General features: G+C 36.0%; 2 protein-coding genes across 34 annotated transcripts in view; both read right to left on the reverse strand.

Moving 5' to 3' along the window:
• LOC110482163 (dystonin) overlaps positions 1-25,606 on the reverse strand; it is a 283,630-nt gene that overhangs the window by 115,530 nt on the left and 142,494 nt on the right. For 22 of the 33 annotated variants that reach the window (XM_085574681.1, XM_085574683.1, XM_085574677.1 and 19 more), the window contains 22 exons: positions 25,396-25,489; positions 24,916-25,070; positions 23,613-24,075; positions 23,402-23,530; positions 23,121-23,198; positions 22,846-23,007; positions 22,647-22,751; positions 21,204-21,299; positions 19,826-19,951; positions 19,306-19,458; positions 18,897-19,051; positions 18,573-18,699; positions 17,897-18,080; positions 16,845-17,002; positions 16,341-16,519; positions 16,000-16,138; positions 15,017-15,210; positions 12,654-12,816; positions 11,885-11,968; positions 11,689-11,796; positions 10,850-10,948; positions 7,895-9,499 (listed from right to left, as the gene is read on the reverse strand). In XM_085574681.1, coding sequence (XP_085430807.1) covers positions 7,895-9,499; positions 10,850-10,948; positions 11,689-11,796; positions 11,885-11,968; positions 12,654-12,816; positions 15,017-15,210; positions 16,000-16,138; positions 16,341-16,519; positions 16,845-17,002; positions 17,897-18,080; positions 18,573-18,699; positions 18,897-19,051; positions 19,306-19,458; positions 19,826-19,951; positions 21,204-21,299; positions 22,647-22,751; positions 22,846-23,007; positions 23,121-23,198; positions 23,402-23,530; positions 23,613-24,075; positions 24,916-25,070; positions 25,396-25,489 — 4,756 coding nt within the window. The remainder of the gene's footprint in view (positions 1-7,894; positions 9,500-10,849; positions 10,949-11,688; positions 11,797-11,884; positions 11,969-12,653; positions 12,817-15,016; positions 15,211-15,999; positions 16,139-16,340; positions 16,520-16,844; positions 17,003-17,896; positions 18,081-18,572; positions 18,700-18,896; positions 19,052-19,305; positions 19,459-19,825; positions 19,952-21,203; positions 21,300-22,646; positions 22,752-22,845; positions 23,008-23,120; positions 23,199-23,401; positions 23,531-23,612; positions 24,076-24,915; positions 25,071-25,395; positions 25,490-25,606) is intronic. The other 11 variants (XM_085574702.1, XM_085574701.1, XM_085574705.1 and 8 more) reach the window with 1 other exon arrangement.
• Positions 465-6,685, reverse strand: LOC146767815 (uncharacterized). Its single transcript, XM_085574706.1, has 3 exons — positions 6,546-6,685; positions 3,692-6,451; positions 465-3,140 (listed from the first exon to the last, which is right to left on the reverse strand). Exons 2-3 carry the CDS (start codon positions 6,401-6,403, stop codon positions 1,224-1,226), a joined length of 4,629 nt encoding a protein of 1,542 aa, XP_085430832.1. The 5' UTR covers positions 6,404-6,451; positions 6,546-6,685; the 3' UTR covers positions 465-1,223.

A 25,606-nucleotide genomic window follows, 5' to 3' on the forward strand; every position in this document is an offset into this window, starting at 1 on the left:
TGTAGGAACAAAAATGCCACATAATTATAAACAACAATAAAATAATACCTCAAGTGATTTTTAATTATGATAAATGTTCTTATTCATACACACACACAATCATTATAAAATGATTGATAGCAAGAAAAAGCACAGTTTCCCAGCCATTACTCAGCAGATAAAATCAAAAAAGCATTTGCATACAAAGTACCTTTGAAATGCTGCCTTTGCATTACCCTCAGGTAAGGATATGTACAACCAGTATAGCATAACAATATTTTGCACATTATGCACATGGATTACCAAATTACAATTAGGAAGAATACATTGTTTTTATGTATGTTTTTGTCTACAGAAACAATAAAAAACAAAAGTAAAATACTGAGACATTTAATCTTTTTCTGCATAGGAAAACATACTCCTTTTCATATAAGTACAATCTGTTTGGTGAACATTCATCAATACTGAGAAAACCTGCTTAAGCCCTTCCATGTACCCTAAGTAAAAATGAAAACATTTTGTTTAAATGGATTTTTAAAAAATTTGATATGTAATTGCAATTCATTTGCCTATTAGAGCAGAAAACAAGTCTAAGAAAAAAATAACATGAAATAAGAGAAAATTCAGGTCAGGAAACACAACTTTCTGCTGTAAGCAGCCCCTTAAAATTTATGAAATACCAGTGTGAGAAAAAGTACTGATGCATGTGTAATTACTGCACTGCAGATTTAAATGCTGTACATTTTATTGTCACTCTTGTAAAACAAATGGTATCTGCAGACTGATTTGTAATTTTAATTTAAGTAACAGGTCACCCAAAATTCTACACTGCTTTCACCCACAAAATGGGCAATCCCTTTCAACCTTACTGTAACAATATGATTCTTGTCTCACTTAAATCTACCCACTTTGAACTAATACTAACTCCATCAACTTCAGTATAATTTCTCCTTTACACTACCTACATGTAAAATAATGACAGACAAGGCCTTCAGGTAAAGACTGAACACATAGCTTGCATTATGAAATTATGAATCTGCTTTTCTAAAAATTTCAGTTTTGCAATAAGTAATATCTAATTCCAGTTTCAGTGGTTTAGGTTAATTTTTCATAACAATTAGTTTTACTGCAACTAATTAATGCTAGAAAACACCACTTACGATTTTTCATAAAGGCCATCATAGATATTTTCCTTAACAGGTTTTAGAGCAGAGCCCAAAATGACTATTAATATATTTTGCCCACTATGAATTATAGTAAAGACTGGAAATTCCTGTTTTCATGGGCTGAGCTGCTTCTAACAACCTCAGGCCAGTGTGACAATCAAAAACAGCTTTATCTAAAGCTTCTTTGTAGGTTATCTTCTTCTTAGTTTTGGGGCATGTTAAAAGTTTAATGTGCAATTTTTCATCCTTCATCTTTGTAGCTGTGATAGCATCAATAATACCATTTTTAATTGCATCTTCCATTGTTAACCTGGAATGAGACTTTGGATCTATCAAGCCACCAGTCAAGTACTGATACTCCAGGCAGCGCATGCCCATTTCTTTGTCTATGGCACTTAGATGCACAGCTTCAACAGCTGACATAACAGTGTTCCTTACAGGATGAATTATTCCAGTAAAGATCAGCTCACACTGCTGGATTTGCTTGGCACAACCATCATCAATTAACTCCCTTTGCAAAGCTTCTGAAACACTGTACTTTTTGCCCGTAAATGGATCAATTACACCTCCTGTGCAAACCTGAGCTTCAAGACATCTGAGGGCAGTCACTCTGTCCACCAAATTTTTGCGTGAGGCTTTCAAGACTGGAATCCTTTCATTGGTTTCAGAAAGCCAGAATCCTGCAATAGGACTATTTAAATCTTTATTTGGCTGTAAAGTGCTCACTAAAATATCACCAAACTCATTAACTGTGATGAGGCCCTCCTTATATTTGTTGACTAATGCTCTGTCAATTACACCCTGATTTAAGGTCTCCTCAATATTAAACTGTATACCTGTTTTAAGATCTGTAAGCAAAAGAAAAGAATTTCCATCAGAGTCAAAACACGTAGACTCCTTCCAATCAAATTCCTGTTTCGAAAGCTCAAGATATGTAGCTTTATCAATATAATTTTTTTTATAAGCCTCATATGAAGTCATTTCAGTTCCTGTGTCAACATTTATTACAGAAGTTTTATGACTTTTCTCTGCTGATGGGCTGCTTATTTTCCTTTCGCCAACTGGAAGCAGAAAGCATTTACTGCTGATACTGAACAAACACATTTTCAGCAAATCACAGTAGTACATAGCTTTCCTGTTATTTGGATTGTGAAAACATTTTGCATTACTTGAAGGTTCATGCAAAAATTTTAAAATTGTGTTATTAAGCAAGCCAAGCTGCACAGCGGCTTCTGGAGGTACACGAACACTTCTTACAGGATCAATAACCCCCCCACATGCAATTTGAGCCTCAAGGATATTTTTACCTTTTTGTCTTTCTAAAAGTTTAGCTTCCACAGCCTGAAATACAGAGAGCACTTTGCCAGAACAGCAATAACCCAGAACAGCTTTCTCTGCCTCAAGCAATCTACTCTTGAATTCACTATCTGCAAGCCCTCTAACAACTGAATCATCAACAGAGAATTTCTGACCTGTTGTGGGATCAATAATGAAACCAGTGGCTGCTTGGGCCTCTAAAAATGCTAAGGCCAGTGCTTTTCCTATGATTTTTCTCTTTCCTGCTAAAGCAAAAGAGAGTATCTCTTTGCTGGATTCAAGGTATAGCCCAGCTATAGCTGTAGGTTTAGTTAAAAATTTTTCAAGACTTTTCTGAACCTCATCAATAGTTTTCTGTCCTGAAATGAGCTGTTCAACAGTGAGCCTGTCTAAAAGTTTAACTTCAGTCAACTGCCTGGCAGTTACATCATGTCGGAGACCTTGAAATTTAATAGCATCATATTCCTCTGTAAAACATTCCAGCTGAGTAGCACCATCAACAGTCCTCAAAACCTCGTCTCCTAAGAAAGAGCTCATCTTTGCAAAGTCTTCTTTCCTAAACCCTTCTGAAGTTTTGTATCCCTGAAACATTCTCTCTTCATTACCAAAAGTCTTGTCATTTTCTTGGTTTAATGTTGTGACTTCAACATGCATGTCATAGTGCTTGTTCTTCACTATCTGTAAATAGGAAGTTTTTGACACAGTGAGAAATATGACTGTGGACTATGCTGTATACATAATTCACTCCTAAATCCACCACCAGAGAAACCAAAGGAAGAACTTGAATGCAAGTCAGAAAGAACTGCTACTAGGATTGGTGAGCAGAGATATAAGTAGTTTGAGTTTTGAAGTGCATTTGCCATTTCAAATATTTATTCAATAACAAGAATATTACTAGACTAAACATCACTAACTGTTGTTTGTAACTACATAAGCCTACTGCTGTTAATCAAAACTTACTTTTATCAATAAAGATAAAACAGTGTATGTTAATTCCTATTTTCAATACAGATTTTTTAAATAATCTTTCTTAGCCATTAACAAACCTGGCAATAAGGTCTAATATAAAGCTTTTTGTGTCATGTAAGACAGAAGGGGTTCCCTTCACCAAGATAGGAACAGAAGAAATACTAAAGAATAGTAATAAAGCATAGCCAAAACCGACCAACAAAATGGACTAGTAAAAGGCACCATTAGGAAGGCAAGCCCTCACAAAATGTAGTGTGTACCTCCAAGGGATGCAGTTTTACCACTCCTAATTCATGTTTTGTGTCTTCTCCATGTCTAATGGTTTGTCTGGAACTGTGTAGGTTCCTGTTTCTCAGTGTGTCCCTTTCAGATGTTCCAGAGATTTGGCTTGCTTTATCAAAAGTTATCTGGAACTGTGTACTCGTCTGCGAAACAAACTCCGTAAAAGACTGGGAATTTGAATCTTCTAATGACTGGTTTATGCTTGACATCTGAAACTGCACCTCTCTTGGTATTGTGTCATCAGCACTCACGTACAATGTATTTTCTTCTATTTGATCAGATTTAAAACCTGATCGCTCCTGTTTCTGCCTTAACAAAGGTGAGGTATGTGGAGGAAGCTGTTCAAATTCTTTAGCTGCAGTTCCACTCAGGTAATTGAAATCATTCCCTCTTCTCTCACAGCTCAATTTAAATCCAGAATCTTGGAGCTTATTATTTTGCTGAACTTCATTCTGAAATGAAAGAAACCTATGTTCACTCTCCCTGACCTGCAGATCCATCTTTTGTTTCAAGTTCTCAACCATGCGCTTCTGCACTTCCAATTCTTCCTCGAGTTTCCTGCACTTCTGGTGATAGTCCATCTCAACTTGCTTCCCTTGCTGTAGTTGTTCATGACATTTTTTGAGCCTTTCTTGCAGATCTTCCATTTGCCTCTTGTACAGCATGATGTTTTCCTCAGCCATATGCTTTTCTTGCTGAAGAGCAACACATTCTAGTTTTATACCAGATATGTCCTTTTCTGTGATGCTATGGGATTCCAGTAATTTTTCAACTTTTTTCCTAAATTCCTCTGCAGAGTGTTTAAACTTAATGGATTCTTCCTGAAACAGAATCATCTTCTTGCGTGCCATCTGTTCATCCAGAGTCTTCTGATGGAGTTCATCCTGCAGTTTTTTTAATTTGCTACTTAGTTCTTGTATATGAGCTTGTTGCAATGCCATCTTCTGCTCACTCATTCTCTTTTCCACATTTAGAGCATTCACCTGAGCATTTAAATTTTTAACCTCCCGGTCAATACTGAGGGTGGAAGCATTTTGTTTATCACATTTTTGTTTATAGTCACTAGCTAAGTCTTTTGTTTTTGCAAGATCAACTTCTAGGCTTTTGATTTTACATATGAATTCTTGCTCAATTATTGTTTGTTTGTGCAATTGTTCATTTGTTGTACGCAATTGTTCTTTGAAACCGTCTGCTAGGGCTTTCAAAGCATCGTTTTTCCTCTGAATAGTTTCTTTTTCCAAAGTCGTCTTCTCTGATTCGGACTGAATTTGCTTCATCAGTAGTTTTGTTTCAGTGTTCCATTTATTAAGATCTTCTATCTGTTTTTTCAATGTTTCTGACACCTGATTGCTTTTGGTTAATTCATTCTTCAGCATCTGAATTTCATGCTCATTTTCTTTCTCTACTTTTGTTTTTTGAAGCAACTGTTCTTTAATTTTCTTATATTGGTCTTGAAGATTATTTGCTTCTCCTTTACATGACTGTGTTCTGTGTTCAGCTGCCAGCTTCTCTTTTTGAAGGGAACTGATTTGTGAATTTAAATGTTTGATAGTGATTTCAGTTTTTGTCTGTGATCTGGTTAATTCCTCTATTTCTCTTTTTAGTTGTGTCTTTTCTTGCTGAACAGACTTCAGGTCCTCCTGATAGTTCATCTTAAGTTTTTTAAGATCCATATTTTCTTGCATCACCTCTTCCAATTTACCTGTGGTTCTCTGTAGCTGCCTGTCCAGTTCTTTCAACTGCTGCAAATACCCCTGATCTACTTGGTCTTTTTCCTCCAACTTAATTTTTAGGCATTTAAGTTCAGTGTTGACTTTATCTAGTTTTTCTTTTAATAAACGAGACTTCTCTTCTGTTGATGATTTTTGAAGTTCAATTTCATTCAGTTCATATTTCAGGTCTTTAATAGTTTTATCAGCTTTTTTGTTAGCAAGGGTCAACTCATCTATCTTTTGTTTAAGCTCTTCTACTTTTTTGGCTTCCAGTTTCTTCTGGAAACTCGTAATTTCAGAATCAATCCTACATTGGCTGCCTTGCCCAGCTGTGAAAGTTGGCAGGGAAGTTTCTCTAGTTACAGAGTATGTGCCTTCAACAACCTTCCTTCTGCATTCAGTTGATTCTCTTTCTTGCAGTTTTATTTCTGATAGGTTCCCTTTAAAGTCAAGATCTTGTTCCATTTGCTTGATGAGCTTCACAAGTTTCTCTTCTCCATCTGTTTTTTTCTTCAGTTCCTGCATCAAGGTTTTTTTTTGTTTCTCTAAATCATGAAGATTAGTATCTTTTCTTCTTAGAAGCTCTTCAAGGTTTCTTTTGGTTAAGGTGCTTTCTTCTATTTGATTTCGAAAAGCACGGAGGTTTTCTTCCAGTATACTTCTTTGAGTCTCAGCCTGAAAAATGAACTGCTTTACACACTCCAACTCCTGCTCTGCATCTGCTTTCTCTCTCTCAATGCTTTCTAGATCTACACGACACTGCTTTGCCTCTTGCTCAGCCTTGGTTTTCTGAAGACAGATCTCTTCCATCTCATTTTGGTGCTTCCTCCGCTCTTTTTCTGCAGCTTCTCTCACTTTAGGGAGTTCCTGTTCCACCTGGAATTTTTGTTTCTTCATATTCTCCAACTTCTCCTCAAGTGTTTTTACCTTTCCCATGAGTTTTTTATTCTCATCAGCTGTGTTATTTTGCTGTGCCATTAGATCTGAATACGCCTGACGTGCGGATGCTTCCTTATTCCTTAAAATCTGTAAAAGAATAAGATAAGTTGGAATGTACTTTTTGTAATAGAGCACATGGAACATGTTAGGCTCTTAGAAAAGCAGAAAGGAAAATACTTACTCATGTATACATGGTATGTCCAGAAAGCAGGATGAGCAGTTCCCACCACCATCACCTTCCCTTCATGGCTTCAGGAAGTTACCATTAGCCAAATATGAAACCCTTGACAAAGACATCCATAAAGTGAAGAAATCCTGAAGCTTCTCACTTCAGTTAGATGCCTCTTAGCAGAAAGCAACACCAAACAGCTCACTTTGGCTTTCTCTCAAAAGAAATACATAGAGCAAACAATAACCTGAACACAGTGCACAAGAGAAAGTGGCCTACCATTTCTTCAATCAGTTCAGCAGAAGCTGGAACAAAGATTTAAGCTTGCAAACACAAATGACACAAGAAAAGTTGGAATTCCCCTCCAAGAAAAGAAACAGTATCTTAGAGCCAAGATGCAGCAGCTCCAGAAAGAGCAGTATCCAAACCCCCATACATCTGTGCTCCACAGTGTGCTCCCCAGTCCCAGTGCCACCCCTGACCCAGCTGGGGGACTTGTAAGAGCAAACTGCTCTGCAGTGCAGACACAGAAGTGTAAACATGGTAATTAGGAAAATCCTAATGAAAACCAGTTGGCTGGTAGTCTCCACATATTGGCAGATCCAGAGCAAGTCTTTAAAGCAAGAAGTGTAATCACCAGTAATAATACAGTTGAAACTATACATACCTTGTGTCTTCATAAGCACTGGGGTTGTGGTGCTAAGTTACCAAATGTGAGCTAACATGAAGTAAGAACACACCTCTATTCCTATGATCATACAAACGGGCATGAAGGGTGACGACAGTAACATTTTCAAATGAACTGTTGGGTTACTTAAAATTTACCATATTTACTTGATTTTTCATATGATATCTGAGACCTTTCTAAAGGCTAATGCAAAGGCAGCTTCTTCAGTTCCTCTCCATATTTCACTGTATTATAATTTTGAATAGCCCCCAATAGAAACAAAGTATGCAAACTGATTTTTTATCAAATCTTTTATACTCACATAAACACAAAATCTAATGTATTATGCTTGAAAAAGAAGACCTAAAAATATAGATACAGTAACAAACTGCATCTTCTTAGATTTCATTTTTCTAGTCAACATGCTGAGTATCAGTTAGGTGGAGAAAAGGATGGCAAACATTAGCATAAGATAAACACAAAGATTAATTTCTAAGAACTTAAAAATCTTAAGCATCTCAAAATGTAATCATGTAATTGATACATGATTAGCATATTCATTGTTTAAATTATGCTCAATCAATTTTAAATCACTTGACCTTGATGTATTTTGTGATTCAAATGTTGATTTGCATTGATCTAGAATAATTCTTAGATTAACTCTTTCATTTGCATTGCATAAAAACTCTGGTACCTTAACAACAGTTGTGCTCCTTTTATCTTCATTATCTTTCTCTCTCTTTTTTTGCTTTTCTTTTTTTTCAAATGAAGCTTTTATGGCTACTTTTTCACCAAATGTCTGCTGGAGTTCAGCGGTTTTTCCAGGGACCTTTGTGCTATTACCCTCATCACTACTGTCTACTTCTGAAACTAGCAATAAAACTTTGCATTTCTGACCCTGTTCTAGCCTGTCCTCTCCACTCTGCTTCTTCCCACTTCTATTTATGCTCTCCAAGCCATAAGTCTTACGCTGTGGTATTTTCTTCACACTTACTTTCTCATAGCGACTTAAAAGCTTTTTTGTTAGTTTATGTTCTGATACTGGAAAATAATCCTCTCCTCCAGAAAAAATTCCTGAGACACCTAGATTTTCATTTAGATCACCAGTATTTCCTAACAATTCAGTACCTAAATGTTGATCATTCTGCAGTGGTGATACTTGAAAATCAAATGGATAAGATTCAGAGACTTTTGCTGCACAGTGACTCTCTGGAATATTTCTTGAAGAAAGAGCCAAAATTTCTTGCTCTTTATTCTTGGCTTTATTTGAATTTAAATTTGATTTTTCTAGGATTTCATTTTCTACTAGGAAGTAATCTTTATCCAGAGATGCTTTCTGCAGTTTGTCAATATTCTTTTCAACATTACAATAAACACCTGGATTGCTCATAGATTGCAAATTTAACTCTGTTTTCTCACTTCCATTGTGCACTGCCAGCTCTCTGAAAGAGGACGCAACTTTCTCTAAAGATGTTGCATCTGTTGTACATGAAAGAGAATCATCTTTTTTACCACACACTTGAAACTCTCTGTCTTGAGATTTTAAAGTATTATGGCTTTTGCTTCTTGTAAAGCAATGCTCTTTATGCTGATAATGAAAATTAATTCTCTGTGAAAAATGTTGCTGTTGATAAGGGCTGATGCCCAGGGCCTGCTTTGCAGTTCTTTGAGTTACTTGAGCTTTCTTCATTGTTAGCTTAAAATCAGTTTCTGATTGCATCTCACATTCTTCCTTTGTTGAAACATCACTCCATGCCTTTCTTGAATTTTTTTTTCCTGTGGTTTTGTGTATCATTTCCACATCAGTCAACTTCTTTGATTTCCACTCTGTTTTCTGTCTCTCCCCATTACCAATTTGCTCATTTAACATTTTACCAGGAACATTGTTCCCACTCACACAGATTTCAGTTGAAACAAAGCATTCTTTTCTGCCATTTTTTTCTTCTTTACTTTGATTACCAAAACCCATTAAAGTCTCCCACTCTGTATGTAGCTTACTGTCTCTATTGCCCCTAATGCTGCTTTCTTGACCACTGAAATTTAGTAGTTGCTTAAATGTTCTATCAGTTTTGATTTTATCATATCTGTCTACATTTAATTTTCTCCTGTTCATTTCCAGTTTATTTTCTGTGTATCCTGATTTGCTGGAAGAGTTCTGGTTTTGCAAATATTCCTCATCCACCATGCTTTCATTAGGTTTATTTTCTTCTCTCAATTCAAGATCTTCATTACATCCCAAAGGTTGAAAGACTTCAGCTGACTTCACAGGTTGCTGGAGTTGATTCTCTTCTGGTAAACACTGAGCATGACAGCACATGGATTAAACTGAGATATGATAGAAAGTATCTTATTTTTCCCTTATTCTCTGTTTTCTTAATGCCATTCCTGAGAGTCAGGAAGAAAGACTGGCATAAAAGAAAATCTTGGAAGAATCACAGACTTCAGAGGTCTGTTACTACAGTCTGTGAAGAATTTTTCTTCCTAGAAGAAAAATACTCTCATTCCTCTTTTGAAAAAGATTATTCTTTTTCTGATTTGCTACCCTAATTAATAAGAAAAAAAAATTATATTATTTTCAGACTGGAAACTTGCTTAGTTATCTTCAAAGGTGCTACCAAAGATTTAGAAGGCCGACAGGGGGTAGAGGAGGAAGGAAGATGGGGAGGTACTTGATTTAAAAAAAAAAAAAGCAACCCTGGAAACTCAGAGCAGACTGAAACTCTAGATATTTTGAAAGATTCCACTTGTTCTTGAAGAATGTGAAGTTTACTGACATTCACAGAATTCTTGAGCCTTGTTCTTTAACTGACTTTTTATCCTCAATGCCATTATCATTATAAGTCATACTAAATCCTCAGTTACAATGGCTGCTTATCAACAAACATCATGTATTTCCATCAGTTTGCTCCACCACTTGATGATGCCCAAAGATACATGCTGTTGTTAGTGTTGGTTCAGAGGTATTCAATAGCAAGAAAAGTCAATGAAGACAAAATCAGCACCAGAATTATATAACATTAAGAACTGTTTTTTTCTTTAACAATAAAAATAAAATTTATGCCTATATGGTAGTGTTGTCCAATTTTATTAATTTATACTAACACAATGTAGTCCTAAAGAATGACTAAATAATCTCCTTCTGAGAGAGTTTTCAAAAGAAAGTTAAAAATTTAGAAGGTTTTTTTCCCCTCTCAATTATTTGGAAGGTTTGTTCTGCAGCAAGCGTGTATTTTGAGTAACTTGTCTGCCTAATTTCAATAACCTACTGTTGCTAGTAAGATCCATTTCTAAGCATAAATAAATGGTGTTTGACCCCAAGGAATCAATACAGTAGAAAGGCTGAAGGAAAAAAATAACTGGACAGATCAAACTAACTTCAGAAATCAATCATCTCCCTGTTGAAAGAACTTGTTGGTTGTTAAGTGGTAAAACGTATGGTATGCTGGTAAAATGTATGGATGGTACAGGATTTTGTTTATCTGAATGATAACAGTGCTAACACTGCTACATTCCTATACAATGTGCACTACATAAGAAATTTTAGTTTTCTACATCTGCTGGTAACTTTGTGAATTATTCCAACAGGTATATTACTCTTTGTTTGCCTAGATGTTCTTGTTGCTTAGTTGACTGCCAGAGGATGACCTACCTCTTCCTCCTCCAGTCTTTTCAAAGAATCACCTGCAAATTTAATGTACTGGGTCATCAAGGTCACTAAGGCAGTGTACCGAGTCCGTAGATCCATGAACTGTAGAGAAACAAAGGGAGGGGTAGGTGTCAGAGGTAAACACTCCCATTAAGCTTGAAAGAAGTGACAGACACTGCTCTAGAACCTATCCTGACTTTGATTTCAAAATTACAATTGTGGAATCCAAAGTTCTAATTTTGATTCCAAAATTCAATGCTGTCAACAAGGTGCACTTGAACAAATATATCCAAAGGATCTATGAGCAGCTCCATAAGAAGAAGAAACACAAGACAATGTTTTGACTTCACAGTCACATGATTCTTCACCCTCTAAGAAAAGGTTTCAGGAGGGGCAAGCCATGCTTGTCACTATTCCTCTCTCTAACAGGTAGCAGGGAAACAGATTTATCTTTCTCACCCAAATGAGGCTGATCTGCCTTAGAATCTGTCAAAGTGTCCGGATTCAGTAGGCTTTACTATGGTCAAGATGAACTTCTTGTTTACTGTGATCAAGATACAGTCCCAAAGTCGTTCTAAATAATTTTAGTGAGGCACGGTTCTCATACAGCTTTCTATAATTTGGGTGACTTTTTTTAATCAGCTGCATTATACTGTCTTGCTACCAAAATGTAGCATAAGGAACAAGAGAATATTTGCTATACTGTGTATCTATAGGGAAAAAAAAAATCTTTCTTGGATTATCATATTTAATCATTAGTAAATCCAAAACAGAATTCTTGTGTTTGTTATGTTTTAAACAAAGACTCACATTTTCCTGCATGTCATAAGAAATCCATTTACCTCTTGAATAATGAAGTCTGATGAGCTTTGCATTCTTCGGCGCTTAACTGGAGATTTTTGCTGCGAGTCAACCATAGCTCTGTAGGTCATAGTCTGCAACTCATAGTCCTGTACAAGAGAAAATACACAAAATCATTGGCATTACACATGATACCAACACTAAAAGGTAGGACTATAAGTGTAATGTTATTGTTACCTTCACAGCAGCTGAGTATTGTTCTGAATACTTCTGGCATTCATCTATTTTGCTTTGTTTCATTTCAATCTCAGAAACCAGCATCTGTAAAATATGAAAGTACATTTTCATCTTAAAAAGTTATTTTATTACCATTATAATTAACATTTCTACTTTATCAAACATTATCTAACATAAATAGCTGGTTTGTTAACATCTATTTTATCTAATATGCTCCTATCCATAGGTGTACAAGTAATTATGCTCAAGCCTACATCCTCAGCTTCATCAGATTTACAGTACAGAAGTAGTGAAAAAACCTGCCAGGTTAATAGTTGGTGAATTAACTTTAAATCAAATCAAGAATATATCATTTCATGCATATAATTTATTATCCTGTCTATTTATGCTGCATTTCCTTCTTGCAATAGCCACATATTGAGTTTAGCTCTGCTTCCATGAAAATATTTTTACATCCATAAAAAAAGCAGTACTGAATATGAAATTATGTGGTAAGGCAAGTCCAGAAGTTTTAAAGTTTTGATGTTTTTGCACACTTGAGGACCAAACAGTCTGGTCTATAAAACAGTGACAATTGTCACTGGGTGATATATTCATGGCTACACTATAAAGACAAAATCATAAAATTTGGTGATTACTTGGAGCTTTACAGTAAGGGCTGATGGATATAAGCCCCTCATATTAATAAACAATATTGAGATCACTGATATTGTACTTCTTTGGTCAGTGCTTACCACAGTGGTTTGCCACAGTGACATCCCTTTCATACCTTATGTTGGTTCAATTGCTTAGCCAATGCTTTGCTATTTTCAGGATGTATTTCTTGAATCTTTCGCTGAGTATCTTCCACTTGTTGAATCCAAGTGTCCAAAGAATTGTAAGTATCTTTATAATACTTCAGAGATTTATTAATTCCTTCTAAGTCACGCAACCTGATTTTATTTTAGAAGACATATCAAAGGGGAGAAGACAATTATTAAAGACAAAAAATAAAACACTAAGGCAAATACAGTTTTAAAGGGTTCAAATGCCTTAGCTCTGTTACAGTTCACATTATAAACATACTAGTGTGACACTAATTAAACATCAAATTCATTTCTCAAACACTAGGGCTCCCAGCTTGATGAACGCTTTCCTGTCCAGGAGAGATCCTACCACACAAGAAACTCTATATATCCCACATTAGCCTGTTTGACTGCTTTAAACTCCAGGAGCACTGGCAACACCAGGAAAGAGGGAGGGCTCTTCTACAGAAATCAGCTTTGTTAAAAGGAGTGAGAGTATTTAAAATGTGACCTATGAATCAAGGAGGAGTGTGCCATGCTGGAGTCAAGTGGTGATTCACCATACTCTCCATGCTTCCCACAAAAAAGCAAGAGTTACACTAAAACTGAAGACTGTAAATATCCTAATGTGCAAAAGAAATTGAACATATACTTCTAATTTTAAATCATGTTTTTGACCTAAAAAGAGAGGTCTATGTATTTCTTTAAAGTAATTTCCATACTGAGGGAGATACCGACAATTTTTCTTTCATGATCCTTATACTGTTTCTTGTTATCATGGTGTGATTTTGGTGGTTGCTCTGTGCAGAGCCAGGAGTTAGAAGGAACCCACAAGGATCATCAAGTCTAACTCAATATATTCTATGATTCTACTTAAAAGATCATATAAATATGATCACTTAACACTGCAGAATGAACAGAAATATACAACCTTTTACAGTTCAACTTGGAATGAATACTTTGAATTGCTGTAGTGCTGCTCTTAAGATGCCAAAAGGGGATGAAAAAAGAGCAAAGGAATTTTTTTTCACTCAGATTTCATACTTAAGCATATTTTAAAGCTAATAACCATGAAAAAGAGAAAGGATCATGATAACTGCAGCCAGTATTTGTACATAACCATGAAAAAGAGAAAGGATCATAACTGCAGCCAATATTTGTACATATGTTTTGTATAATGATTATCAGTGTCAAGTTGATGGGAAGAAGCAGAGATATTTGCAGAAAGCATACGGTCCTGGCAGTAGAGTATGTGCTTCATGCTTACTCTCTTGAAGAAATAAGAACACTTCACTACTTCATAAAACTACTGTTTAATCATTTAAATTATGTCACACTAACAACTGATGAAAAATCAGCTAAGCTAGCTATTCTTTAAATGAGTGGCCTTTTTCCCATCTCCTTTCTAACTTCCAGCAATGTTAGACACAAATAAACTAGTTAATTACAAGTGAGTAATTTCAATATTGCACCTGAATGTATATTCACTCCTTAGAAAAGGAGGAAAAAAATGCAACAAGTTTCTGTGTGTCTTCTACATCAACAGCACCATCTTCAATGTTCTTGTTCAGGTAATCTATAATGACAAACTAAAGTACTTTTGAAAGGAAATAAGTTTAGACTGCACAGTACCTCAACATTTGCCCATACTTTTTTCTTTAGTCTCTACAGTTCTGCTTCCTTTACATACAGGAAACAGGACTGTAGAGACTGAAGAAAAAAGCATTTCCAGGAATTTAATGTATGGACATCTTCAGAAATACAAGTAGATGTGTTCTGCTGCATCATCAACTTGACAATAAAGGGCTAAATTTAGAGCACTATCTCTACTGGATATTTAAAAAAACAAAAGGCACTTCACCAAAAAGTTATTGCACCAAAAATTATCACAGGAGTCAATGGAAGCTTGGAACTTCCAGACTTAACACCTGAGTAATTCAAAGCAAATTAACATGAATCCAATCACAACTGATGAATCAGCACATCAATTTAGCCCATCAGAACTAATATTGTGGAGAAACAGATCCTATTTCCATAGGACTGCCAGCCATTTCTGCAGGTTTAGTTTTTTTAAAGAAAAATGACAATTTATCTCCACTGTGTATCAGTAAGTATTAAGTTTTTGTATGTTGCTCATCTTTTGGAACTTAGAGGTCACAAACATTTCCAGTGGAAAACTAAGGCAATGTTGTCAATAGCACAATAAAGGTCTTCATCCCAGCACATTCCAAAAACAGTTCAGAAAACTATTCAGACCTGTTTTAATATTCATTTCTGATTGCTTTTCCTCAGAAAGAAAAAAAAAAGTATAAAACATGAACAAACTATAATTAAAAGTAATACAAACCTATTTTCAATTTGAGAATGAACATTTTGCCACCTTTCAGCCAACTGATCAACTTTTTCTTTGTGCCAGTCAAAGTCAAGATCACGTTCCTTGTGCATTTTAAACATCTGATCACTGATCATCTTTGCCTTCTGCAGTTCATCCTCTAAAGCATGGAATGTTTGTCTTTTCTCATCTACTTCTGATCTCCATTGCTAGTAGGTGATAAAAAAAAGTTGTAAATAACTCCTAAATTATTACACTATTTTATAAATTAGTATTTTACATAGGTATGCTGTATAAATGAATTAATAAAAATATTTCAATTAATATTTTACTTCTGCTTGCTCAAATACTCAAGTGGCACTAGAATGGGCCTGAAGCAATAGACTGCAAAATAATTCTAAGTAACAGCAATCCCCACAACACAGAGATCAAATGAACACACTCACTTAGAAGCTTTCAAAAAAATTATTAGGCAGATGCCAATCATTCTATTTTGCAATAAAGCATTACTCATAATTTGCGGTATATAACTAATTTTGATATTGCAAACAAAAAATGCTGAGCTTCAATCTTTCCATTTCTCAAAGATATGTGCCAAACTTCCTAAGAATCCCTGATTAGAACACCGAAGCAGTAGAAAGAATGTTATTGTGGCCAAATTTACATAACATAAATATATGTTTATGTTACCCTAAGTATATGCTACCTTCTGAAGAGCAATGAAAATCTTACTGCAGCATTAACAAGTGCTACTTTTTCAAGTTCAGATACTTCAATGCATTTTGCTACACCAGGAACATGCTTTCAACCTATCCAAATCCTAATGCTCCAAAACTGCCAGTTTTTTCTGAAATGTCAATTCTAATACCACCTAAAACTAAATATACAAGCCAGTGTTTGATACACTGTAGAGTGAAGTACAACAAAATCAGGTGTCTCAAAACAGCTTTTGTCTTATTTTTTTGATTTGCCCATGAAAAGGCACCAGCAGCTCTTACCTTTAATGTACCCATCAGATTTTCAATATTGTTTTTGTCAGCCGTTACTGCCTCTTCTTCACACAACTTAGTTTCATAGTGTTTTACTAATGATTCTGCTGTTTGGGTGTTCGTCAGCACCAAATTGATAGTTTTTAATCTGAAAAACAGACCCTCTGTTAACTGAACCATCAATACCAACACTCAAAACATTTGTTTTTCAGACTTTTCATGTCATAGGGTACCCCTTTATACAATGTTAACTCCTTTTTCCTTGATCAGTATTATTCATACTAATAGTTTCAATTTAAGAGAAAACTGTAAACTAAAGCATGGGTGATGGAAGACAGCCTGGTACATACTTATCTATGAAAATGGAAGACATGGAGTAAACTTGGTTCATGTTTTGTATAACAACATTGAGTTCAGAGCGCAGAGTAGGGACTGAAGGGGAACCAGCAGCTTGACTGAAAAACTCTTCACATTTATCTGTAATGACTCCCAAGTCATCCTTGAGTCGATCCAGTTCTTTCTTCAGTTTCTGTAAAATGAAAGGTGATTGATAGTGCTTTCATCCTACATCAACCTGATATATACTTTACATACCACTACGAGTACAGGTCTGCCCTCCTTTACTTCTTTGATGACACCGTTGAGAAAAATTGAAGAGAAATATGTGTAATAGGCAAACTAATGGAGATACCATTGATCAGCATCTTTTTTGCTCACAAACACAAGCTAAATACTTGACTCCTCTTTTCAAGTTATACTCAAACCATCCTGGCTTACACTCAAAAGTCAGGATTTTTTTTTTTTTTTTTTAATACAACCTTTTCTATGTAAAACAGACTTTCTCAAAGACTCACCTCTTGCTCTGAAATCCTAAGCACATTTTCATGTACATCATCCCTCTCCATTGGTGTCCGGATCTGCCGTATTAACCGCTCCTCACAACTCTCCAGTCGTAGTCTGATATTTCTGACTTCAGAGATGTACAGATTATAAATAGATTCTTCCTGCTCCTCTGTTGAAAGAATTAAGACATATGTTAGCTAGCAAAGTCACCATGTCATTTTCACTATAACTTCTCATACTTTGTAAAGTCATTGCTCTAGAGGTGTTTTCGTGACTGGCCAAAATGCCATCAGTTTCCCTTGAAATTTTGGTTATAAGGCAAATCTTAGGAACTCTTAATTTTAGTTTTTATTAAATCATCTCCTCACACATGAAAAATTACTATCTCTGATCATTCTGCATAGGAATTACCTCTATGATGACATTCAGTGACTGATTCTTTTAATCAGTGGTATCAGGGACATAAATCCTCTTTCAGATGCACAGGCCACCACATCTTTCCTGAAGTTTAGTGATCTTTGCTAATGAAGTAATCAGCTTTGCACTACTGTATTTAAGTCATCAACTACTCAACAGTGAATCAGAAGAGCTATTTTAAGCTTTCTGTTCTCACTGTATTAATACAGTGTTAATTTGAGTTAAGACAGCAGTAACTGAGGAGCCAGCAAAGTAGCCAGGATGTTTTGTTTGCCTTAACAGGGTGAAAAAAGTTCTGATTTTGTTACGAACTCAACACAGTAATCAAGCTGTTTTTCCAGCATTCAGTAACAAGGAACGCAGGACTAAGCAGTGAGCTGTAAAGCACATAATAATTTTTTAGGTGTAAAATTTTTTGTAGCATTCCCTGTATTATGTAATACATTAATATTTTTATACAGCTTAATATATACAAAGTTTAAAAAAATTAAGATCTTCTGTACAATGGAATTGCACACGTTGTTAAAATTACTCTGTTCAAAAGAACACAGCCAGTAACAATATCATCATGATAAAAGAGATCTTAAGATCAAGGACAAAATCTCTCTCTAAGGACATCTTTCTACATTTCTAAACTAAGTTTTACCTCTTTCTGCAGACTTCAGAAGCTCTTGATAGTATTGCTTGCAAACATTAACTTCCCTTTCCAGCTGTGCTGTATCAGAGCTTGTAAAGATTTTGGACTCCTGGCTGTCTTCCACAAAATCATCAAAGCGGGACTGTAAATTGCTTAGAACCTGTTGATGTTCACCTGGCAGCATTGTCTTTATCTGCAACAGATTATAGACCCAAAGCACAGTCAGCAATGGGGCATCTCTCACACAGCTCCTGTGATGCCTTTTTATCAAAAAGCAATACTGATCAATTACTAACATGGTAAAGTCAAAGAATTGAGGTTCTGAAAGCTCACTGTTCCTTAGCCGGAGTCTACCTGACAGCTGATAATCTACACTCAACATAAAATCCTTTTCCATCTTTCACATCAGGAAAGGCCTCCGTTAAACCAAGCCTACATCAGACTTAATTTCTCCCATCTAATGCCATGCAGCAACAAACAATAGCGAGGACAAGTTGGGACACCTCAAAAATTATTTCAGGTTCCTCTTCCAACAGTAACAGCAATCAGTTGGGTAGGAAAGTGCCATTTTCGGTATTACAAATATTGTTTGCAACAGTTTGTGATCTCACACAGTTTTAGTCATCCTATGACTTCCTAGTAAATGGTTAAGAGCCATTCCTTGTCATAACGTTGCCTCACTTACCGAGGCAACATTGCCAGCTCGAACAACTTCAATTTCATTTGTCAGGTAATGCCAGGACACCACACTTTTCATGTTTACATGTGACTCATGCCAAAGGGCCAGAACATTCTGAAATTGCTGCTCAATCCTGAAACAAAAAAATGCCAACTTCAGATCAGGGTAATAAAAGATAATAGGGGTGGGGAGGAGAAACAACCCCCGCCCACCCCCCCGCAAGGGAAAAAAAAAACACAACCAAAAAAAAAACCAGTGGGCTAGTCTTTTAATCCTAGTGTCATGTAAGTAGATGTTAATAGAAAATAGGTAGTTTTACTTTGTCCCTACCTGTTGGCTGTATCTATTGCTTCCTTGTTTGGTGGAGGAACTGTAAAGCATACAGATGGAACCATGGCCTCATTACCACTTGGGCTAATGACTTTCCATTTAGCACGATGGGAGTTGTTTGCTAATACACACTCATCATCCTTGTAAATAGTTATCTAATATTAACAGAAAAGCAGAATCATTTGATGAGCCAAGCATTACAAAATAATTGTACAAAGCACTTCTGCTAATGCTGTCAACAAATAAGGCAACAGAACAACAAAACCAATGTTCCAACCAAAAGATTTGCTCTTGTTTACTAGGGTGGAAGAAATTTACCACCCAGCTTTCTCCAGGAACATCGTAATTAATTAAACTTCAGCTGAATTCTTACATCTGTAATAAGTTTGAGGAAATTTTTGTTTCTAACCTCAATTTGTCTATAGTCACAGATGGCTTTAATTGGAATGGATGTTTTGAGTACACAGTCAGGGTTCCTTGGCTTCAGCTGAATTATTGCCTTTGCTCTTCCCACAAGGCCTGCTACTGTGCTCTTATACTGCAAGAGTTGTTCTTTTTCTTCCTAGAACAGTTAAGAAAAGAATACATCAACAGAGATGTCCAGAATACAGTACTGCCTTTTTGAACCTGTTATGCTTTTTTTGGTCCCTGACTCCTTCTACTGTGTTTCGTAAAAGTAACACATTTTACGAAAACAAAGTCTCTTTCTGAAGCCACTATCTTCATATAGCTGATATTGTAAATATGAAAAAATAAAACTGTGTTTTAAAGTTATGAAAAATCACAATTTATTTATAAGTTCTGAGAAAAACAGCATTTTTTCCTTTACTTCAAATGAACAATCTTAACATGTTTTATATCCCACCATAATCTAGACATTTCTTGTTTCATTGTAGCTCCTGGTTATTGGATCCTACTAAAGATCTTACCATAGACTCCTGGACAAGGTCTTCCAGCCTATGAAGACTGCTTGATCTATCACAACTGTATTTTCGGTATATGGTATCTTTTAAATTCTTCAAATATTCCATGGCTTCTTTGGCATCGCTGAAAAACTAGGATAAAATAATTATCTGGGTTATTATTAAACAAACTAAAAAATGCAGAATCAGCTACACTGAAGATTTCAAGTGCTGTATTTTAAAACAATCTTTTCTCATCACTTGAAGTGATCATTGCACCACACTCAGCTACTCATGATCCCATGTCTAAGTGTATTCTTCAAAAAGGTACACAATTACTGCTAACACCAGTTATTCTCAGTACACACTACACACAAAATTAATTCTGCAGTTATTGAACCTACAGTTAATGACCATTCCTGCAATGAAAAAATTTTATTAAGCCAATCTTGTTTTGCTTGGAATTAGAATTACTTTCACACAGAAAGCACAGACAAATCCTACAAACTACAGAAACCAGCTGCAAAATCCACGTATCACAGCTGACACAAATGTTTTGTTCAGGAAGGGAAATGAGTGCCACACTTGGCAATTCTGCAAGGGTATCTGCACACCTAAACAAGGGTCTTGGATAGGCACAACTGGGAAAGAAAATCCCATTTTCTCCTTTAAGCCCCCTTCTTAAATCCAGAAGTCCAGTTTCTTCTTCCTGTAACAATGAGCTCAAATTGCTTTGTCTTCTCCAGTGTCCAATTCCTAAATTTGGGATCTCATCCTTCTCAGTCCAAAGGCATCTCACCCTTTCATCACCTCCCTCTCTCCTCAACCACACAACCCAGAAGACACTAAGGACTCACCCTTATAATTTAAATATTTTAAATTAGTAGATTTAAAACCAACCAAACAAAACTAGCAAAAAAACTCCTCTATCATGTTCATGCAAGTAATTTCATAATTTGCTGAGTATATAAATGGGTGACAATGAGATAGTCAGATGGGTGTTTCATGGGATGTGTCTGCTGTCAGGGTGTTCTTTGCTGTGCTTATTATTAATGCTGCACATTCCATTTTGCTTTGAGTAGTCCTGGAATAACCATCTACAGTATGTTCTCCCATGGCCATCATTAACCACCCTCCATGCCGCATCATCAGCAGAATCTCCGTTGACAGCAGTTGCGCATGACAGGCACTTAAAAAATCTCAGGCCAGATTTCATCTGCTGTGAACTGACATAACTGGAATGAAGAAATTAAGTTGTGGCAACAATGTGGGAGCATGGCTTATCATCTAGTGATTGTACAAGACAAATGTCAATTCTACAATTACAACTAGAGGTGTTGTTGGTACTTTCTGACTATCAACAAAACTTAAAATAATTTGTATTCTGATTGATTTACTTTCTTACCTCAAAATATGCAGCATTTTCTCTCAAATGCTGTTCAACACAGTGGCAGAGCTGAAGAATCCAGCTCCATTGTGTCTGCATTGCAGCTCTGTAGGCCTTTAAGGAAGAGAGATATATTTCACAAATGGAAATGAAAACTAAAACTTGCACACCGTTACAGAATTTAGGAAACACAAAAGTAATGCAGCAAACACAAACAACTAAAACCTGACCACCTCACCCTGCAGCAAGGGAAAGCGATGCCCGGCTCCGGGCGCCAGGAGCCGCGCGCGCCCGCGCCAGCAGGGGGCGCTGCCGCCTGCCGGAAATCACCCCCGATCCCGGCGTTCGGCTCCTGGCATCCCCCCTTCTAAACAGCTTTTCCATCGTCTTCCAGGAATTTCAAATTGATGCATTAATGCAGACATTGCTCAGTAGAAAAGGATAATTTTTTTAAAGATATTTTTATAAATATCCCAATATAGCATCACTGGGGACAGCATAACCTGCACAGTCATCGTGACTGCGATGGCCTGGTTTATTAACAGGCATTTTCAGTGTATTTTTACACTACATCAGTAAGAGCCCATTAGAACAGCCTATAGTTTTAAAGAATAGAATTGCCCACGTTACAAAAAAAGTCATTTATTATTCAAAGTAGATATCATGAAAAGGAAGGAAGGGAGGGGTTTTCTTCATGTTTCCCACTTTTGCACATGCAAACTTTCACAGCTGAAGAACAATAAAAATACATTCCCTCTGTTTCTATGATAAAACAGCTTTTTATTGTTTCAGTCTTTCCCACTTACTGTCTGTATCTACTCTTTCCTTGAAGGTCCACAGGAAAATTGTTTTACATTCTCTTTTGAAAATCTGTTATGACCCTACAATAGCTACAATATTTTTTTCTGTAAATTGTTTACATATATAACATAGAACTAGATTCAATCCTGAAGTAAATCATATCACCTGTTCAGATTTTTACAATCCAAACAAGTTGCATAATTCACTAACAAGTAAGTTATGAAACCAACCCTAAATCGTACAAGGAACCTGCACATACAGTAAGGGATGACAAAGGCTCTTACTAAAATTTCTTTCAATCCAACAGGAAAGAAACCACATAAGGACTGTTCTGTGCCCTCAGTCTGTCAATTTGTATCGACAGCTCTAGAAGTTGCATGAGCAGAAACATTTCTACAGACCAATTAGTTTTGGAGTTTCAGGAGATTTCACCTAAGCAACCCAAGGTTTAACCATAACTTTATAAAAGCAGTTTTACTTTTCTGAAACTGGAAGATAAACACAAAGAGATGCTGAAGAGGAAATTTTAGAAGGACACTTTAATTTAGAGTCTTGTTTAATTTTCTCTACATTTGCCTTCTTTTTCCCCTTTTCCTCCAAAATTCAGCTCTTTTAAATACCAAAACTTTTCCTGTTTTGGTGCTGGTTTTACTAACTTACCTCAATGGTTAGCCTGGCTGGGTGGTTTTCAAGAAGCAATTGCTCAGCTATTTCTTGTACTGATTTAATTACTTCTTCTTTTTCATCAAGTTCTCTCATTAATTCCTTTTTTCAGACAAAAAGAAAAAAGTTTTAGAAGTCTATCTAATTATTAAAAATCATTTAATAACTCCCTCTAGATTACATTAGCAATACATACTGCATGGTATTCCTTTTTTCTTGTTATATTGGGGTTTCTTTCACTCCAGTCATATGCAACCTCTTCCTCTTCCTTTTCATTCAGCCATATCAACTCTCTAGTAGCACGAGACACAAAATTGTGAAGAGTATCTAGATGCCTTTCTTGATTTCTTGAGGTGTTCTTTATTGAAAGGAAAAGAAGAAGATCCAAAATAATCAGAATTTAAAGCTCATCCCTTATCAGAAATTATACACACTGAAAAGCTGAACATGGAAGAGGTATGGTTAACTTACCAAGAGTTTTGAATACTGACTCTCCAGTTTGTGCAGTTTTTCTGTATAAGTGAGTTTAAGAGGGGCAGTCATTTGGATCTGTATATGGTACATGAGATCAAAAGACAATAAAAAGGTTAGATATGTTGAACCATTAGATCTTCTGATTTCACCGTAAGTCATGTAGAGATCAGAAATAAAGGTAAAACTGTGAAATCCAAACACCGTTCTAAAATTAAATATTAGTTTATGCATCACTCAGTAAGAAAGTATTCAAAGAAATAAAGAACATGGTGCAGTACCTCACTCATTTTGGCTTCTTTAAGGCTGGATTCAAATTCCTCAATAGCTTTGTGGACATTTTTGTGATTTTCTAGATGGCTTTCAACACTTGGCAAATCTGAACCCCACTCTGCTCGATCAAGTTGAACCTTACAAACAGGAAGAAAAGATTAGCCATGATCTATAAAAAGCAAATCATTAAAAGTGGACTGTTTCTGCAAAAATTGCTACCTGCATTTCTTCCACCCAGCTCAATAGGTCCTGGACAAACTTCATGTTCACCTCTTCTTCTGTCAAATTCTGATCCACAAAAGCTGATTTCATAAGAGGTTTTCTGATTTGCATCAGTTTGAGTGTTTGCAGAGTCCCACTGTCCACTCCTGTCACATAGCTCTGAATTAACCGTGGTGGGATGCCTGATGGGTAAGCGGGAGTGATGGTTGGTGTCAGTCTGGATGTAAGACCTGATGAGAGGCCAGATGTCAAACTGGAAGAAGTCAAAGTAGGTGTTAAACCTTGTGTCATTGCAGCATTTAATTCAGGTGTTAGGTTTGTTGTAAATCCTGAGTTTAAGCTTTCAGTTATTCCTGATATCATCAGTTTTGTCTGCTCTGTGGTCAACCCGTGCCCCTTGTTGTACACGGAAGAACATTCGGTCCGTATGGCCATCAGGTCATCACGAAGTTTTGCAACTCTATTAAATAAAAATTTAAAAAAAAAAACAAACAATTAATTATTATGATTAAGGTTTATCATGATCAACTGAATCGTGATATGAGCTCACATTATGTCTTACACTCTAGTTACACTTAAATATTATAAACAAATATTTTTATTAGAAAGTACAGGGAATATCAGCTTATAGTTCTATACAGGTAATAAATGCAGAAATCAAGCAAAGACTGAAAAAATGGTATATGCACTAACACGCACTATGCACAATTCCAGGGAACAATCAACAAACCAGAAAGCTTACAAGACACTACATGTTGCAGTAGATCAAACACCTGCAGTTCACTGCCAAGGAGTTATGCACTTCATCTCAATCAGTCCAAGGATGAATCCCAAAAAAACTTTGGAGCCACTTTTCATAAAACAGAATTATGCAGTTTAAATGTTTCTTTCTGCCAACTCTGTACACAGTGCCATACATAACGTAATGTTACCGCACTTATTACCCATTAATACACCTACAGCTGTCACCAGAAATCTCACCTCTATTTAAAAAATCTAGGTCAGTAAATTCTAAATGTGTTTTATGTGCAATAAAACAAGATAACATCTTTACATACAGATATTTAGTAAACATTAAACATTAAGTCATGTCCAGGGTTGACTTCATTTTCATAAGTACAAATAGCTCCTGTTGTCTTCAACATTTGTGGGCAATGCACTCACCAGAATATCTGATATTTGGGTGCCCAGTGACAGACCATGAAGTTTATGCATAGTTATAAAGAACTGAAAATTTTTTCCATAATGGGAATCCATATTTGGGACATTTATTTATTCATATAAATATACTGTAAAATACCTTTGAACAAGCTGATCTGCTTGATAGTATTTTCCATCAATAAGAATTTGGGCATCAATCACTTGCTGGCGGAGAAGATTCTCAGATTCAAGAAGATACCCAGCTATCTCTGCTTCATGCTGGAACTGGAGCCCTGACTCCAATCGCTTGGTGTCCTTAATAGAGAAGAGAAAGTCATAAGCCTTGCAGCTAAACTCGAAAGATATCAGCTCTAAGACTTCCTTTTTTTTTTTTTTAACCCAAAAACTTACTCTTATCTTGAAAAAAATGTGAAGCATTTAATTAACTACAGAACAAAAATGTAAGAGAACACACTCTAGGCAATTTGTGCAATTTTTTGAAGACATGCTACCTCTAACAGTACAAAGAAAATAAACGTAGCAGCTATTAGGGTTGCCCTCATAAGCCCTTAAGAAATTTTTGCCATTCAACTTCTATAAATTTATGAATACAGACAAGTAAAATCACCGACTGACTTACAGACTGCAGAGCATTCCGGGCAAGTATCAGTTTGTCTTCACAGTTCCGGCTGTCCCGCTGAATTCTGTTCGCAATTTGCTGCAGCATTTCCAATCTAGATGACGCCAAAGCATTTCAGGAAAATAAATAATTAGTATGTTATTTCTATTTACAATCATGTTGCATGACTTTAAAAACAAACAAATGAATCAACAGCATCTACCACAAAGCA

This window comes from Lonchura striata, chromosome 3 (genome assembly GCF_050655825.1).
Source record: "Lonchura striata isolate lonStrDom1 chromosome 3, ASM5065582v1, whole genome shotgun sequence".
In the NCBI taxonomy this organism is placed as follows: Eukaryota; Metazoa; Chordata; class Aves; order Passeriformes; family Estrildidae; genus Lonchura; species Lonchura striata.